General features: G+C 41.1%; 1 protein-coding gene across 9 annotated transcripts in view; it reads right to left on the minus strand.

Moving 5' to 3' along the window:
* ACSL6 (acyl-CoA synthetase long chain family member 6) overlaps positions 1–17,059 on the minus strand; it is a 125,320-nt gene that overhangs the window by 75,064 nt on the left and 33,197 nt on the right. The window contains exon 1 of one of the 9 annotated variants that reach the window (XM_043520594.1): positions 15,014–15,361. The exons of 5 other annotated variants lie outside the window; for them this stretch is intronic. Coding sequence is in view for 1 of the 4 variants with exons in the window: in XM_043520592.1 (XP_043376527.1) it covers positions 14,630–14,645 (16 nt within the window). In the remaining 3 variants the exon portion in view is untranslated. Of the gene's footprint in view, positions 1–560; positions 919–7,475; positions 7,500–14,629; positions 14,728–15,013; positions 15,362–17,059 lie in introns of those variants that run through there. 3 more of the 9 variants (XM_043520592.1, XM_043520590.1, XM_043520593.1) reach the window with 3 other exon arrangements.

Here is a 17,059-nt window from a genome sequence, read left to right on the forward strand (position 1 = left end):
CCTTAGAGACTAACAAATTTATATGAGCATAAGCTTTCGTGAGCTACAGCTCACTTCATCGGATGCATTGGTTTCAGAGTAGCAGCTGTGTTAGTCTGTATCCGCAAAGTACTCCTTTTCTTTTTGTATATAATTGAAATTCAAATGATTTCCATTATACTGTTTAACATTTGACAGTCAACAGGAAGATGTCTAGTTATCTGGATATTATTTTTAACACCCTGGCCCCGGTATTTGGGGTTTCCCTATACTAAATGTGAACAACAAGCACAATCCTGTGTTTAGCACAAGAATTCCATATCATCTCCTCGGGATTAACACAGTTTTTTCTGGTCAAAAAAGTTTATGTATTACAAAAAAGAGAAAAGGCTTTTTCTTTACTATCTTACACTAATAGTTTACTAGATTTCTTGCCTCCAATGAGGTTTCTAGGGTGGTTTTTTTTTTTTTTTTTGCAAAGCAGCATCTAAGGCATTCAAGTGCAGACTTTCCCTAGTTTGAGTATTTGATAAGGGGGGGCTTCCTCTGCCCAAGCACTGAATCAAAGTTTAGTTACTTACTTGGTCCATGTGTGGATTCTAAGATTCTCGTGCGAACAAACCCTTTGATTCAGGACTGTCTATTCCTTTTCTTCTCTTACAGGAGCAGCAGCTAACAGTGCCGCACTGCAATGACAGGCAACCTCCTCCAAGATGGGAAAGTCATTCCAAACCAGCTGCCAGGATTCAAAAGCACAGTGCAAGCTCCACCCTCTCTGAGAGACCAACTGGATCAACTCCTTCATACTTCCAGTTCTCTCTAGATGCAGGAGTCATGAGACCCCTCTCAAAACCACTTCTCCCTTGTGATATGGCACTGCGTTAACCCCTCATGATCTGATTCAAAGCCCAATGAAATCAATTAAAAGACTTCGCTAGGCTTTGCAGCAGATCCTGAATCTTTAGGCAGGTGGGCGGAGTGTTATTTATCTAGTCACGCACACACCTGCCCCCCATATACGGGACATAACCATGGAAATGTGTGTTATCAACTTTGTTGTAGTTGAATTGTTATTTAAATGACGCTTTAAACAGAGGCTTGAAAATTACTCAGTATAAATAACAGTAGGTATTCTAGTGTGTATGATACTGTGGACAAAGTCATTACTTTGGTGTCATATGATGAGAAAACAAAAGTGATGATGATGATGAGAAAGCAGAAAGTTGCTTTTAGAGTCTGACTAAGATAAATCTCTTGCAATATTTGACTTACTAATATTTCCCAAGGGACCCAGAAAGCTAGTCATTTGGTATTAAAGCCTCACTGCTCTCAGGAACAGCAATTAATAGAGACCACACTGGGGAAATAATTGTGTCAGATACCACTGGGTCATTTTTCCAAATCTTAAAATGGATAATTCTGAAAGCATTTCTATAAAGACAGAGTGTATTTCCACTGCTGCACTACTGTATAAAAATTATGTTAAAAAGTATTCACTATATATTTGAAGACTTATTATCATTGCTTAGAATTGATATTAATTTCTCAGACTCATAACACCAGAAAGAGTTACGGTGAAACAATACTGATAGTAAACATTTGTAAATTTTGTCTGTAGCCAGCACAATATAATTATACACACTTGATGAAAGCACTCAATGGGAAAGCAATTCTAGTAACAACTAGTGTCATTAAATGCTGTTTAGCTACTGTTGACTTACAATAACTCAGATGAAGGAACCTGGACCTTAGGAGATAACAGCCTATGAATTCATAATAATTGCTGTAATTAAAAATTAGAGATAGTCCAAAATAGAATTTTGACTGTGAATCTCTCTAACAAATTTCAGGTGGGTGGAACTAAATGTCAATCAGTTGAGAAGCTGCGACTGTGGAGTTAGTTTGGTTCAGATCCCAACTAGAAGAGTTTTGCAATTCTCGTCTGGATGCAGCTCAAGTCTCACCAGGCCAGTCAGTCATAAGTTTTTAGCCCTAACGGGCAAAAACTCTGAGAATAGCTGATTGCCTGGCATGCCCATCACTTTCGGCCAATAACTTGTGAGATTTCAGAGATATCAAAGTTGGACGTGAACCCTACCTCTGATTTGGCCTCAAATGCAATATCTGAAACCTAGAATAATCAGAATACGAGGATGTTTTCCTTGGCTCCCCTCTAATTAAAATTAATATGAAATAAATGGGGGGGGGGAGGCGGGCATCAGAGCTTTCAAAATGCCACATTTTTATTTGCAGCTAATTGAAAACTGATGCAACCTCATCCTCTGTTTCGATTTATGTAAAATCCTAGCAGTTAAGGAAATGACACTAGGATACTTTCCAGTAGGCACAGAACTATTTGTAATGCCATTAATATGGAGGAGGAAATCTATGGCAACAGTTAGATGTCGATTGTAATATGCAGTAGCAAAACTCCTAGGAAACTGAAGATACTGAAAAGGATTACCTGCAACAAGACAGTAGGTAACAAAACCAGCAAGTACTGTGAAGGGTAAGAAAAGTAGCATGTCTTAACTGACATTGGAGCAGGTTTCAGAGTAGCAGCCGTGTTAGTCTGTATCCGCAAAAAGAACAGGAGTACTTGTGGCACCTTAGAGACTAACAAATTTATTTGAGCATAAGCTTTCAAGGGCTACAGCTCACTTCATCGGATGCATAGAATGGAACATATAGTAAGAAGATATATACACACACACACACACACACACACACAGAAGGTGGAAGTTGCCATACAAACTGTAAGAGGCTAATTAATTAAGATGAGCTATTAAGATTTCAGAGTAGCAGCATTGTTAGTCTGTCTTTTCCCATTAGGATAGGTGCCCTAATCACCAGGCTATAAAGTAATTCTTACACTTGCACTTTCTTTCTCTGGCCCAATGACTCAAAGTATTTATCCAGAGTTGAACAACTGCAACAGGAGAGACTGGGGGATCTCTCACATGAGACTATCCCATAGCCCACTGGTCAGAGCACTCTCATGGAGGACCCTGTTCAAATCCTTCCTCTGAACCTGGGAGAGGGGCTCCCGACTGTGGATCACAAGCACCTTCCTGCAGCCTGGAGGTAGGCACCTAACTCTGAGGTGCAAGACTTAGGACACACCTTTTTTGTTAAAAGAAAACGAGGACTTGTGGCACCTTAGAGACTAACAAATTTATTTGAGCATAAGCTTTCATGAGCTACAGCTCACTTCATCGGATGCATTTGATGAATATGAGCTGTAGCTCACGAAAGCTTTTGATGAAGTGAGCTGTAGCTCACGAAAGCTTATGCTCAAATAAATTTGTTAGTCTCTAAGGTGCCACAAGTACTCCTTTTCTTTTTGCGAATACAGACTAACACGGCTGCTACTCTGAAACCTTTTTTGTTAGCATCTCTCATTGGCTAGGTTAGGTGGCTCCCTACCTAGCATGCTGGCTTTTGCGGATCCCATTCTTAGGGCTATCTTTCCGAATGCGTCTCCTAGAAACTTAACTCAATCTTTGTGGATCGAATTGTTGTTCCAGGGATTTTCTAGGAGCCTAAAAGTTGAGTGTCTCTTTGTGGATCTGGGCCCTAAATCCTTTTACACTTGCATGTGAACATAAATTTCAATGGAATTTAGGCACCTAATTCCTCAAGGCTCCTTTGAAAATCCCAGCATTGCTCTTCTATTTGCTAAGACACCAACAAGCAATGTAGCCACTAAGGGATGGATGCATTATTTAGTTTCCTGCTCATTGCCAGTTATCAACTGGCATACAATTCTCTATGTAGTCTAGGATGACCAGATGTTCCAATTTCATAGGGACAGTCCCGATTTTTGGGTCTTTTTCTCACATTGGCACCTATTTCCCTCCACCTCCTATCCTGATTTTTGACACTTGCTATCTGGTCAGCCTAATGTAGTTATTTAGTGTATGCAAATCTATTACATTTCACCCACTGCTGGTGAATAAGGAGAAGCAGAATTAATTTCCACTGTGGGAAGAGGGTGATTAAAATGTGGTATGGAAAGAAAAAAAAGTTCCTTTTTGCACGCATGCTCAGCTAGAGCGCACCTACACATATATATTGTTATCTGATTAACCGTTACTTTAGGTATCGTACTTAGGCAACTAGTAAATTGTATCTGGACCAATTAATGGCTTGTCCTTCTGGGACACTCTGTACCTCAAAGTAGCACCCTGGAACCCCCACGTTCACCACTGTGATATGATTTGGATAGGTTTTGTACAACGTACACCTTGTGAGGTATCATTTTATAAGTCGTGATCTATTGATCAATAATATCCTGTTGAATTGTAGGTACTATCATTGCATGTGAAGTTATGAAGGGTTGCTATAGGAGTTTTACTGAAATATATTGTGAGGTTGGGAATGCCCAAGGCCAGCCTTTCAGTTACAACAAAGGAGTAAAAAGAAAAGGAATACTTGTGGCACCTTAGAAACTAACAAATTTATTAGAGCATAAGCTTTCGTGAGCTACAGCTCACTTCATCGAATGCACCCGATGAAGTGAGCTGTAGCTCACGAAAGCTTATGCTCTAATAAATTTGTTAGTCTCTAAGGTGCCACAAGTACTCCTTTTCTTTTTGCGAATACAGACTAACACGGTTGCTACTCTGAAACCTAACAAAGGAGTAGCCATCACCAGCCAGATGGTCGTTAATGGCTCATCAGTACACAATCCACTATCCTAGAGGCTTCTTTGAGAAGGCAGTCTGCCCCCATGGCATATGTAACACACATCACAGCAATAATCTTTCTAGCAGCTGGAAAAAAGTAAAAAGAGGGAGAGTTAGATCACTTGGGCTAAAAGAGCTGTAGCTCACGAAAGCTTATGCTTAAATAAATTTGTTAGTCTCTAAGGTGCCACAAGTCCTCCTTTTTTGGGGGGGAATTATGTTCATCATTCAGCTTCAGAGGATAACAGTGAGGGCCCCATTCCTGCAAAGAATTCACACGTGCTTAATTTTATGCACTGTGAGTAGTCTCACTGTACATAAAGTTAAGTGCATGCATAACCCTTTGCAAGATCAGATTCTAATATAGTTCTTATAGGACATAAAGTGCTGCTTGAGTCTGGAGCTGGGATATTTCTAAGAGACAGTAAAGAGGGATAAAAATGAAAAAAACCTCAGAATGGAAGTTGCTTGTTTTGATTACTATTCAGTAAGCAAAGATTTAAACAACAAAAGAAGCTGCACATGTGACCGAGGGAGAATTTAGAACCACAAGGTCTTGCAGAATCACACAGAATGAAAGAGGAGCGGGGGAGGAGATACAGTCATAATGACCAAGAATGAAGATGGACATAGCAACTGGAATGGCTTTGAAATATCAAAATGCAGCAATCAAGGAATATAGAAGGCTCCTATGAATGAGAAGCAGGGCATTAAACCACGTAATTTTTTTATTTTTAATTATCAGTACTTAAAACAACCCACCCCTTTCCCTTTAGGAATTAAACCAGCTGAATCTGTTAAGATGACTACAGGCATAGAGGACTGTTAAAGAGCTAGCTTTCAACAAGTACATAAGCCTCTTTAGCATGAATCTCTTTTGTGCCCGCAGAGCTGGATCTCAATTCAGTGAGCCTTGAACTGAATGTCTGGAACTCAGGAAGTAAAACCAGAACTCTGGTGCAGCAGGCAGTAACCGTTCCCTTCCACTGCCATGATTCTCAGCATCCTGCATTGCATCCTTAGCATTGTTCTGCAGTGGTGATCTATGAGGACCTAACTTCAGTGCAAAAGGGGTTAAATCCAGTTCAAACCTCTTTGAGCAAGAGATCTGCTAAAGAGGAATAAGGCAAATAGTGTTCATATTGAGTAAGCCTTCAATATTTTCTCATGACCTTTTAGAGCATAAGCTTTCGTGAGCTACAGCTCACTTCATCGGATGCATTTGGTGGCAAATGCATCCGATGAAGTGAGCTGTAGCTCACGAAAGCTTATGCTCTAATAAATTTGTTAGTCTCTAAGGTGCCACAAGTACTCCTTTTCTTTTTGCGAATACAGACTAACACGGCTGCTACTCTGAAACCTGTCATGACCTTTTGTTACCTTCTGGAGGGAGGAGGAAAACGGATCATGTGATTAGTTCCACCAGGCCATATTTATCCCTAGTATCAATAAATTTGGCCCACTGATGTAAATGGGCCTATTTGAATGAGAGAAGCAAGCAGGATTTGGCCCCAAAATGGAGGAAAAACTGTCTTGTAGTGAAGAGGAATGTAAGAGAAATGAATCAGGAAGATTATATGGATGTATTTTCGTCTTGTACAAAATTATTGACAGATACTATTTCTGTACATGGCTGTTCTTCACAGAGAAGATAGGGGTCACGATACTGATCAGTGCTCTCTGGAGATATTTTTATTCCAATGAAGCATTAATCGATTTAATTTATGCAGCACTCAATTTTCCCAGCCCCAGGAGCCAAAACACTTGTGCCTTGATATTCAGAGTCCCTGACCATCACAAATCTTATTGCAGTTAATAGAGGCTAGAGATGCTCTGCATCTTCGGAAAAAAATTAGGCCATTAGTGCACAGTACAATAGTTGTAAACAATTATAAGCCACACTAAAATTGCCACCCTGTTAATTGAGATGGCTTGTTAACTCATCACCAGATGTGCTGCTCACTTCCTAAACATTTTGCTAAGAAGGTGAGACAATGTCAAAGGAAATACAAAAAAAAGAAAAGGAGTACTTGTGGCACCTTAGAAACTAACAAATTTATTGGCTACTACTCTGAAAAAAGGAAATACAGGTTTCAAAGTAGCAGCCGTGTTAGTCTGTATTCACAAAAAGAAAAAGAGTACTTGTGGCACCTTAGAGACTAACAAATTTATTTGAGCATAAGCTTTCGTGAGCTACAGCTCATTTCATCGGATGCATCCGATGAAGTGAGCTGTAGCTCATGAAAGCTTATGCTCAAAGGAAATACAGAGATTCACATATTTGGTTTATAAGCAACCCATGGGACTGGTCTCCACCCAGCTGCACTGAGAGATGCATATATAAAACTGAAAGATTTTTGCAATATATAAACAAATAACGAATCTGAATGTCCTAGAAGTCCCAATTGTACTGAAAAGAGCATGAAGACCTGAATGTACTGAAAAAAGCATATACCCACCTTACAGGGATGTTTTCCAATCATATCTAAAAACCAAATACAGTAAATCAATTATTTGCCATGTTAAATGATTAAAAACATTCAATGGCTGTATAGAAATCTTACTATTTTGACCCTTGTAACATTTCAGGGAGAACCCTAGTACCCCGATTTATATCAGCTAAGGATCTGTATCTTCACTTACCTCAGAACAATGCCAATTTACACCAGCAGAGGATCTGGCTCATTATGTTTTATATATATTCAATTATTCATTTCAAAACCCATGATGAACACATTCTCTTTTTCTCCCCCTCTCCCTGAACCCAATCAATAAGTGGCCTATAAACATACACTAATCTAAAAATACCTGTCTCACAACCGAGTACAGCAGATGCACAGAGGAGCTGGTGATTCATCTTAGAAGGAAAACGTGATTTTGGATGCTTAATTGAACTATTGAAGACCTGCCTTTGACCTGGATAAGGAAGGTGAAGTAAGTATATAACTTTACATGTGGGAGAAACTCTACTGGTCAGTGCTGTGGTGTGTCACAAATGCATCACTGAGCCCTGTCTCTCTGAAGGAGGGGTCAGTGATCGTCTCATCTAACTGCAGACAAGCCCATTAAACACTTGTTACCACGGGTATCCGTGTGAATGAGGTTGTACCACACATCAAAGTTTTATTGATGGGGCCTAAAAAGTCTCAAGCCTGATCTTTTGCTGTCCTGCATCTTGTGTTCTCCCTTACACCTGTGCAAAATGGGTGTAAAATTTCCCACTTTGTACAGGTGTAAGGCAGTAGAAAATCAGGCCCCGAGTCCAACACAGGGAGAACTATCTCAGATCTATATTCAGTAGAGTTCATACTGCAAGTGCCACAGGTGCTGCACATCCTATGTATTTTCATAAGCCTGCCTCCCTCCTTTTCCTTTCCATCCTTCTGAGGACTTGGGTTTTTTGAGTGATGAAGTTTTCTATTGTACAATTCATAGATGCCTGGTGACAGGCACTCTATAAATAGCTTGAATACGTACATACACTTAAAGAAAAGGAGTACTTGTGGCACCTTAGAGACTAACAAATTTATTTGAGCATAAGCTTTCGTGAGCTACAGCTCACTTCACGAAAGCTTATGCTCAATAAATTTGTTAGTCTCTAAGGTGCCACAAGTATTCCTTTTCTTTTTGCGATACAGACTAACATGGCTGCTACTCTGAAACCTGTCATACATACATACACATAGTTACCTGGGACAGAGTATAAAAAGAAGCAGTAAATTGAGAGGAAAGAGGTGTACACACACCCGTAACAGCTAGGTTTACAGACAGAGTAATATGCAGGTACACATAGCTTGATGGCACGTGGCGAGGCAGCGTTCAAATTTGGCCTGTAAAATGATTGGATTTAAGCCCCCCTCCCAATGTATTTGAAGGTTACGTACTAGCTAGAGATCTGAGTTATCTGATTTTGCAGTGTTCAAGAAATGGGATTGTACGCCTGGCATCGCTTATGAAAACCTTAGCCGATACTTGCCCAGGCCTTTGAAGACATGAAGCAGAACTATTTTATTGTATTTTTAGAGGTGGGCCTGGACCATGCCTCAGGACTGGCACACTTTGATGAAGTTTGGATCCAGATTTGAACTCTGCTGCTTGGGCCAATTTTCACTATACTATTATTATTCATTTTGATGATGATGATGTAAGAAAACAAGGATTTTTTTTAGCTGTAATAACTCAGCAATATCTATCAATATCTATCAGTATTGTCCCTTCTCTATACAAGCCCTCATTTGTTAGTCTGTCTCTCCATTCATATTAAGACTGTCCAAACCTTGCAGCATTCGCTTTGTAAAGGAGTCTGCTAACTACACTCTGAAATTTGAATTGCAAAGGTTGTAAGTGACCTGATCTCTGCAGGTTGCTTGAAGGTATCCCCAGACCCAGTTCCTCCCAAGTCCACCAATCACCCCTCTCCAAAACACAGACTGCCTCTTCTACCTTGTGGTGTTCCTCAAGATTGTTTGGGGAGCGAGGCCTGGCTGTTTGGGGGAGGATAAGGGAGGAGATACACTCAACATGCTGACCCAACTATCCTGAACATGGGCTGAGGTTTGCAGAGGCATCAAGCATTTCAGTTCAAGTAGGTTTGAAGTTCAAGGCATGCATTTTACATAGCAGCGCCTCACATGTTATGCATATAAATTTAGTCAGGTATTAATCAGTATGGAAGCAAAAGCTAAACCAAAGCTTTACCCTCTAAAGACTCCAGCTTAGTTTGCCAGGTCTTCTGTAAAGTTCTGTGGTGCTCTGTTTGTGGCTACATTTTTCTGGGTTTGGGGGCAGGGGGCATTTAAAAAACAAAAAAACTTTTTGTATCATATTTTCCAGTTTATATTTAGGACCGCATAAAGCAGGTCTGAGGCTATAGTGCCCAGATAGAGACAGTGCCAGGCAAACTCAAATGTACATGCCCTCTATAATATTAAACAGGAAGCTCAACAGTATAACCTAGAACTGATCTAGCAAAGCAAAAGAAGGAAAAGAATGGCACAAAGTTTGTACAATATTTTCCTACTTATCTTTTTCTTCACAATTTTTTTTATTAGCCTGAAACACCTGACTGAAAACTCAATGACTGGACTGATGTTTGGAGGAAGCCTTTATTCAGTCAAGTCTTAATTCAGTTTTGCCTTCTGGGAGTTTTAAAATTATTTGGGTTCGGGTCCTCAAAGGTAGACAGATACCTACCTCCAGATGTCTTTAATGTGAGTTAGGTGCCAAACTACCTTTGAGGATCTGGACCTTAGGGAGCACCGGTAGCTCTCACCAACTTCAGCTGGGGCAAGACGTGTGCTGAGCACGTCTGAAAGTCAGACCCTCCGTGATCTGCAGGGTGCTAAAACTCTTGATATTATGGCTCTTCGTCTACAATTGCAGGAGCTAAGGATAGAGGATCAGATCTTCCTTTCTGATCCATTAGCCAGACACATCTACTTGTTAGCATTAAGGTCAATGTACAGCTTTTACTACTCAGGAATTATTAACAAATTGAAAACAGAAGTGTGCACGTGCTAACACAAGAATACATTAAAAGGTTCTCCATGGCTGACATGTCAAATGCTTTAACATGGGAACAGTTTATTGCTGTCATTACTAAGTCTGATAGAAATACATTTTGTGGGTAACAATAAAACATTGCAAATCAACGGTTTTTTAAAAAGTAAAACTTGTGTAATGACTCAGGCATTCTACTGAATCCATCCCACTAATTCCACTGCACTCTCTGATACAGCAAACGTTCTGTTATTAGGAATCAATTTGCAAACAAGTGCCGATCAATTTCTAGTGCCTTTCCTAAGGATCCTGTCTATGATACAGAAATAATGAAGTGAGAGGACCCTTGCATGTTTTAACTGAGTTGCAACCATACTTGGCATGTGGGGACATCTGTGTTTTAACCAAATCCGTTATATTGTTATATATGCAACACACACATATATCTCACCTGCAGATAGGTGATAGACAGTGACACTGGCAGTACTCTCTAGTATTAAACCCAGTCTAGATTGCAGAAAATCCTTCTATACCAAATGTCAATTTTGTTCACCATACAGAAATTGGGCTAAGTCTCTCAATGCCCTCAACTCCTCTTGACTTCAAAGTTAATAAAATGTGATGACGAGTAAATGCTAGAAACCTCTAACTGATCTCAGATAGCTTTTCTATGCACAAGAATGTTACCATATTTTTAAAGCATATAGTTTTATTTTCTTGCACACACAACTGATAATAAATAGACCATTAGTTACAGCAACAGTTGTTACTTTAGAGACTAGCATTCTTGCTGGACTAGAAAATCAGTGAGTAACCAGCTTTTCTGTTCAGTTCATACAAAAGCTTTTCAAAGAAGGTCCTGCACATCTAAGCTGTCATTTATCCAGCCCTGATGAGATAGTCAGGCTCTGTCAGACTTGACAGTATCGTTTATCATTTCAAATCTCCAAAAACACATAGAATTTGCTGAGTTCTCAGAAAACAACATTCTTTTCATAAGCACATTTTAACTTCCCCTTCACTTTTTTAAAACTTTCCAATTTATGTAATAAAAAGATGCTTTCTCCCTATATATTAAATGGTACAACCTCCAACAGAAAATAAACCCAATATTTAGCTACATTTGCAGTATGTTGTTCTTCCTTACATTGCTCATAAGTAAGGCTATATTATCCTCTTCTTCATTGCTGTCATTCTAAACTTATTGTAGATCTTTGAAATTACAATAGATAATCAGGTTTAGCATTTAAAGAAATCTCTTCATAGGTCTTCAAAAAAGGGTTGTCAAATGGCATAATATTAATTGGTTGCACCAGATGCACACTATTCAAGGCCCAATGACATTCCACGCTCCCTGCATCCTTTCATTAAGGGTTTGTCTACACTACCCGCCGGATCAGCAGGCAGCGATTGATCCAGCAGGGGTCGATTTATTGTGTCTAGATGTGATAAATCGACTGCTGAGCGCTCTCCTGTCAACTCCGGTACGCCACCAGAACGAGGAGCGCAAGCAGAGTCAACGGGAGAGCATCAGCTGTCATCTTACCACAGTAAAGACACCGCGGTAAGTAAATCCAAGCACACCTCTACCCCGATATAACGCGGTCCTCAGGAGCTAAAAAATCTTACCACGTTATAAGTGAAACCACGTTATATCGAACTTACTTTGGCCCCCCTGCTCCTTGTTCCCTGACCGCCCCCTCCAGAGACCCCCATCCCCAATAACCCCCAGGACCCACCCCCTATCCAACCCCCCTGCTCCCTATCTCCTGACTGCCCCGACCCCTATCCACATACCCACCCCCTGACAGGCACTCACTGGCAGCGGTGGGAAGTGGAGCAACGTAGCCCCAGCCCACTCCACTCCGCCAGCTCCCAGCCGCGGCGCTCTGGTTCTGCCGCCAGTGAGTGCAGGGAGGTTGGGGAAAGGACGCCCCCCAAACTCATCTGTGGCGGGAAGCAGAGCGAGGCGGCCCCAGCCTGCTCTGCTTTCCCTGCCCCGGCCCCAGCCGTGTCGCTGGGGGTGGGGGTTGGGGAAAGGTCCTGCACTCACCGGCAGCGGGAAGCCGAGCACTGCAGCTGGGAGCTGGTGGAGTGGACTGGGCTGGGCCGGGCTGCTCCACTTCCGTTGCTGCCGATGAGTGTGTGTGTGGGGGGGAATTCCCTTCCCCCAAGCCCCCCACCCCGAGCAACACGGCTGGGGCCAGGTGAAGGAAGTGGAGCAGGTTGCTCCTGTCCCTCCGCTAATCCCCCGGGCCACTCTGGGCCTGCGAGGCCCTCAAAGTGCCCCCCCACAGCTCCTGTCTCCTAGACCCTGCGGGGGGGGGGGGAGAGGGAAGCCCTGCCCCTGACCACCCTCCGAGACCCTCTGCCCCTTATCCAACCTCTCGGCTCCGGCCCGTCACCCTTAACATGCTGCTCAGAGCGCAGCCCCGCTCCCCAGAGCACTACTTTACCGCATTATATCCGAATTCATGTTATATCGGGTCGCGTTATAGCGGGGTAGAGGTGTATGTCGACTTCAGCTACGCTATTCACATAGCTGAAATTGTGCATCTTAGATCGATCCTGCATAGTGGTGTAGACCATTGCTACTCAAAGTGGTGGTCCGCGGACCGGTGCCGGTCCGCAAGCCATTAGCTGCTGGTCTGTGCACCCACTGGAAAAAAAAATTGCCGGTCCCCCACATCAGATAGCTTGAGAAGCATTGGTGTAGACAAGCACTAAGAGTAGGAACCAATCTACCTTTCCATTTCTGCATGATGCTGCTGTAGACCAATAGGAACATTTCAGTTGTGATAATTTTAAACTGAATGACTCCTCATCATGGGATAATTACTGATGAAACCAACTAAGAACAGAAACTTTAAGCATTCAGAATAAGGACTATGTAATTCGACAGAAGTGGAACATTGTGAACTGCAGCTAGCCATGGTGGCATGTCTGCTGGCCTTTCCTGCCCTGGAGACAAGGATTTATGTTTTAGTTTTCCTTCTTATGATGTTTGCTATAAGACTGCCAAAGTTCTAAGCCACTAATTTTACTAGTGGTCTTTTACCACTTTCACTAGAGATACAATGACTTTCAAAACCATGTATGCAAATATAGTGGAACACATAAGTAATGAACTGCAGCTGACATTTAGCGTGGGGGAGGGGCGGTTATATTTTTAAAATGTTTGCTTAGCAAAGTGCCAATGGGTTCACTTAATCAAGCCAAGTATCTGTATACAACCAGACTACAGAATGACAAGCATTAAACAAACAAGAATGTGTGTGTGTCAATATACACATTAGGCCTGTGTTTAGGGTGACCAGATGTCCCGTTTTCATAGGGACAGTCCCATTATTTGGGGCTTTGTCTTAGATAGGCACCTATTACCCCCCACATCCTGTCCTGATTTTTCACACTTGCTAGCTGGTTACCCTGTCTGTGTTGAATCTACAGCATTTTAATTTGCAAATTAAATCCTGCAGTTTGTTTTGGAGAGATTAGAAGGAAATCAAACCCCACAAGTCCACTTGGTCATTCAAGTTCAGCATATTTATATTTCCAAAGTGACAGGAGATATTCATATCAACCATAGTCAATAAGAGTTTGAGATTTCATATCCAATGTGCCTGTCACCATCTTCCTCCGCTTGTGAATCTTTGGCCAACACAGACTGGTTGTTAGCACAGCTTGGAAGCCAGTGAACCTTCCTCTCCTTATCTGGCCCCCTGTGCTCCATCATCCCCTTGGCGGTGCCAGTTACTTGAAATATCTGTGGGGCATGAGGGGGATAAGAAGGGAGGATATCCTGGGTCTTCTTGGGGGAAGGACAGGTCTAGGAGCGTATGTACACACACATACACACACACACACACACACAGTTTCCCATAGGCAAGAAGTGGTTTTTGAAGCTCATGTCTCATATTTAAATAGTTAGCCCAGTCTCTGGTACTATCAAAAAAACTCATGCTTAAGGCCAAATAAGAACCATGGTTAAAAACAGAACGCAAAATGCTCCAGAAATTTTGGTCCAAAACTTGAGATTCTTGCTTAATATTTTTACACTGCCATTACCCAGGAAAACTCCAATTGATTTCTATGTGCGTTTGCCTAAGGGCTGAATAAAATCAGAGTAGTGAGGACGTCAGGATTTTAGAATCACAGTTTGCCAATTCTTACATGAAGAGCAAATGCCTTACACTTAATAAAACTATCATTGTTTTTGCAAAAAGAAAAGGAGTACTTGTGACACCTTAGAGACTAACTAATTTATTAGAGCATAAGCTTTCGTGAGATACAGCTCACTTCATCGGATGCATCCGATGAAGTGAGCTGTATCTCACGAAAGCTTATGCTCTAATAAATTTGTTAGTCTCTAAGGCGCCACAAGTACTCCTTTTCTTTTTGCGAATACAGACTAACACGGCTGCTACTCTGAAACCTGTCATTGTTTTTGCAGCTGATCTTCTCACCCCTTTGCATAGCCATATTCACATCGTCAGCCACCTGTGGAGTTACTGACTTCAAGAATTGGCGCCTTCATCACAGCAAGTACTAGATCCCTTCCCCCCTTTATGGTTGTTAGAAGACATCTGAAAAAACAGGAAACACTTCACAAGCCACAAACAATTTTCACCCTTATAAAACTACTGTATAAAGGTTTTAAAAGTGTTCCTCCCTCCCACCCCCAATTAAAAATGAATAGAAATTATTCTTTTTCACAGAGAAAAAAGGTCTTGACTTACATTATATATAAGCTTCCATTCAATATTCTGCGGTCCCTCTTCTTGCTCAGCTTGTGCCCTGCCTTTTCTTAAGAAGGATGTGCCTAGAAGGTTGTAAAATGTATACCCTACCTTTCCGGAGTCGCTAGAGAGCCTACTGCTTGTCAGATTTCACAGCTGGTAACTAGCTAAAGCTTTCCTCCTTTTATAAGAGACCTACCACCAATGCAAGAGTCCTTGCTCTGTTCTGCAGTGGGGCAGAAATTACAACACTTGTGTACTGAAGAAATCAATAGATTCTGCAACTAAGTCCTATCTCTATGCAAATCCAACATAAACAGACTTTTATTAAGCTGGGGTAAACTGGTTAGGCTCTTAGAACATATATTTTGCCTTTGATCCAATTAGCTCATTGTTGAGAATAAATATGCCAAGATCTTGGGCAGAAATACTTGTGAGGGAATTGCTGCTAACTCCAGCATATCCCACCCCCCTCCCCATCTGCAAACTGTGGCAAGTATAAGCTTGGCTAAAAGAAAAGGAGTACTTGTGGCACCTTAGAGACTAACAAATTTATTAGAGCATAAGCTTTCGTGAGCTACAGCTCGCTTCATCGGATGCATTTCTGTAGCTCACGAAAGCTTATGCTCTAATAAATTTGTTAGTCTCTAAGGTGCCACAAGTATTCCTTTTCTTTTTGCGAATACAGACTAACACGGCTGCTACTCTGAAACCTGTCATTAAGCTTGGCTAATGTCAGCTTTAGTCTGCATTAGAGACATCACCACTATTCTGAAAGTAACCCTTGATATACCAAATATTTTAGTTCATGAAGGGGCAGATTGCTTTATTTCAGTATAGTTTTCAGTGACATATAAAACCATGCTTAAGTCTTCACAACACGCAATATTGATTGCAGATTCTGACACAAATGTATGTGAAATAGATTTTGAAAGCTTTGTAACTCCTAGTCATATGAAATGAGGACAAAGGTTTTTGGTTGTAAATCTGTAACAACAACTACAGAGTTTTTAGAAGACAGATGGGAGGGTCCTCTTTTGCTAAGTAATGACCAGAAAAAGACGACAAACTGAAGCTTCTGACACTAAGTAAATCAGTGGAGTTTTTGTATGTTGAAAAAATTGTTGTACTTTGAATAGAATGAACACAAACTAACAACTTATTCCAAAAACATCTTACTAAAATGCTTCAAGAACAAACCTACTTACGCAGACTATTGCCAACACAGTTAGATGTTCAAAGAGTTGCAGATGATCATTTTTGTAGCCACCGTGGCTTTTTGTCAAGGGTACTCTAGTCACCAATTAAATCTCTACAAAAGCTTTTACAATTCATTAATGTTACTTCTCTAAAGAATTCTATAGTGAGATTCTCTATTTATGGAGGCAGAGTGGTAGACACATAATGGTAAAAAATGTATGCAAAAATTTGAGTTAATGGTCACTAGACTCAAATATAGATTCTGTGCAATCAAACTTAAAGAACTGCCTTGGCAACAATGATGTAAGTAGAACATTTTCTTTTCAAGGAACTTTGGGCCAGATCCTCTGCTGGTGATTTAAATGAGGCCATGTCAATTTACATAAGCTAAGGATCTGGCCCATTATTTCTAACTGTCTATAAAATGGCAGATGCTCTTAAAGTTAGTTTAAAAATATATTTATCAGATGTCCTCAAGGTTAAACCCAATTCTAAAAAGGATACTCCAACAGTATGAGACAGTTACTTTTTCCTAATTGAGATGTTGGCTTGCGCAGCGGAATCTTCTCCTCAAAGAAGAGGTACAAATATACAAATATACTAAATTTGTTAGTCTCTAAGGTGCCACAAGTACTCCTTTTCTTTTTGCGGATACAGACTAACACAGCTGCTACTCTGAAACTTGTCATTTTAAAACTTGTGTCTGTTGAAAAAGAAATTTTCTTTCCAATAATACATTGTTGCCATCATTTTCAGCAGGGCTTTATGGGTGTATATGAGGCACCTCTTGAAGAGAGCCCTCTCATTTACTGTCTGGGCAGTTCACCTGCAGCTTGCAATACTTGGTATTGCCTAACTGGAGCATGAAAGTGCTGTAGCACTTATTATTAGAAGTCCCATGCCACTTTGTGGGGAAGTGGTCTGCCCTTTAGAAGTGTGGAAATGCCTAGTGGTCAG

The sequence above is a fragment of the Dermochelys coriacea genome, chromosome 8, assembly GCF_009764565.3.
Source record: "Dermochelys coriacea isolate rDerCor1 chromosome 8, rDerCor1.pri.v4, whole genome shotgun sequence".
Classification (NCBI taxonomy): Eukaryota; Metazoa; Chordata; order Testudines; family Dermochelyidae; genus Dermochelys; species Dermochelys coriacea.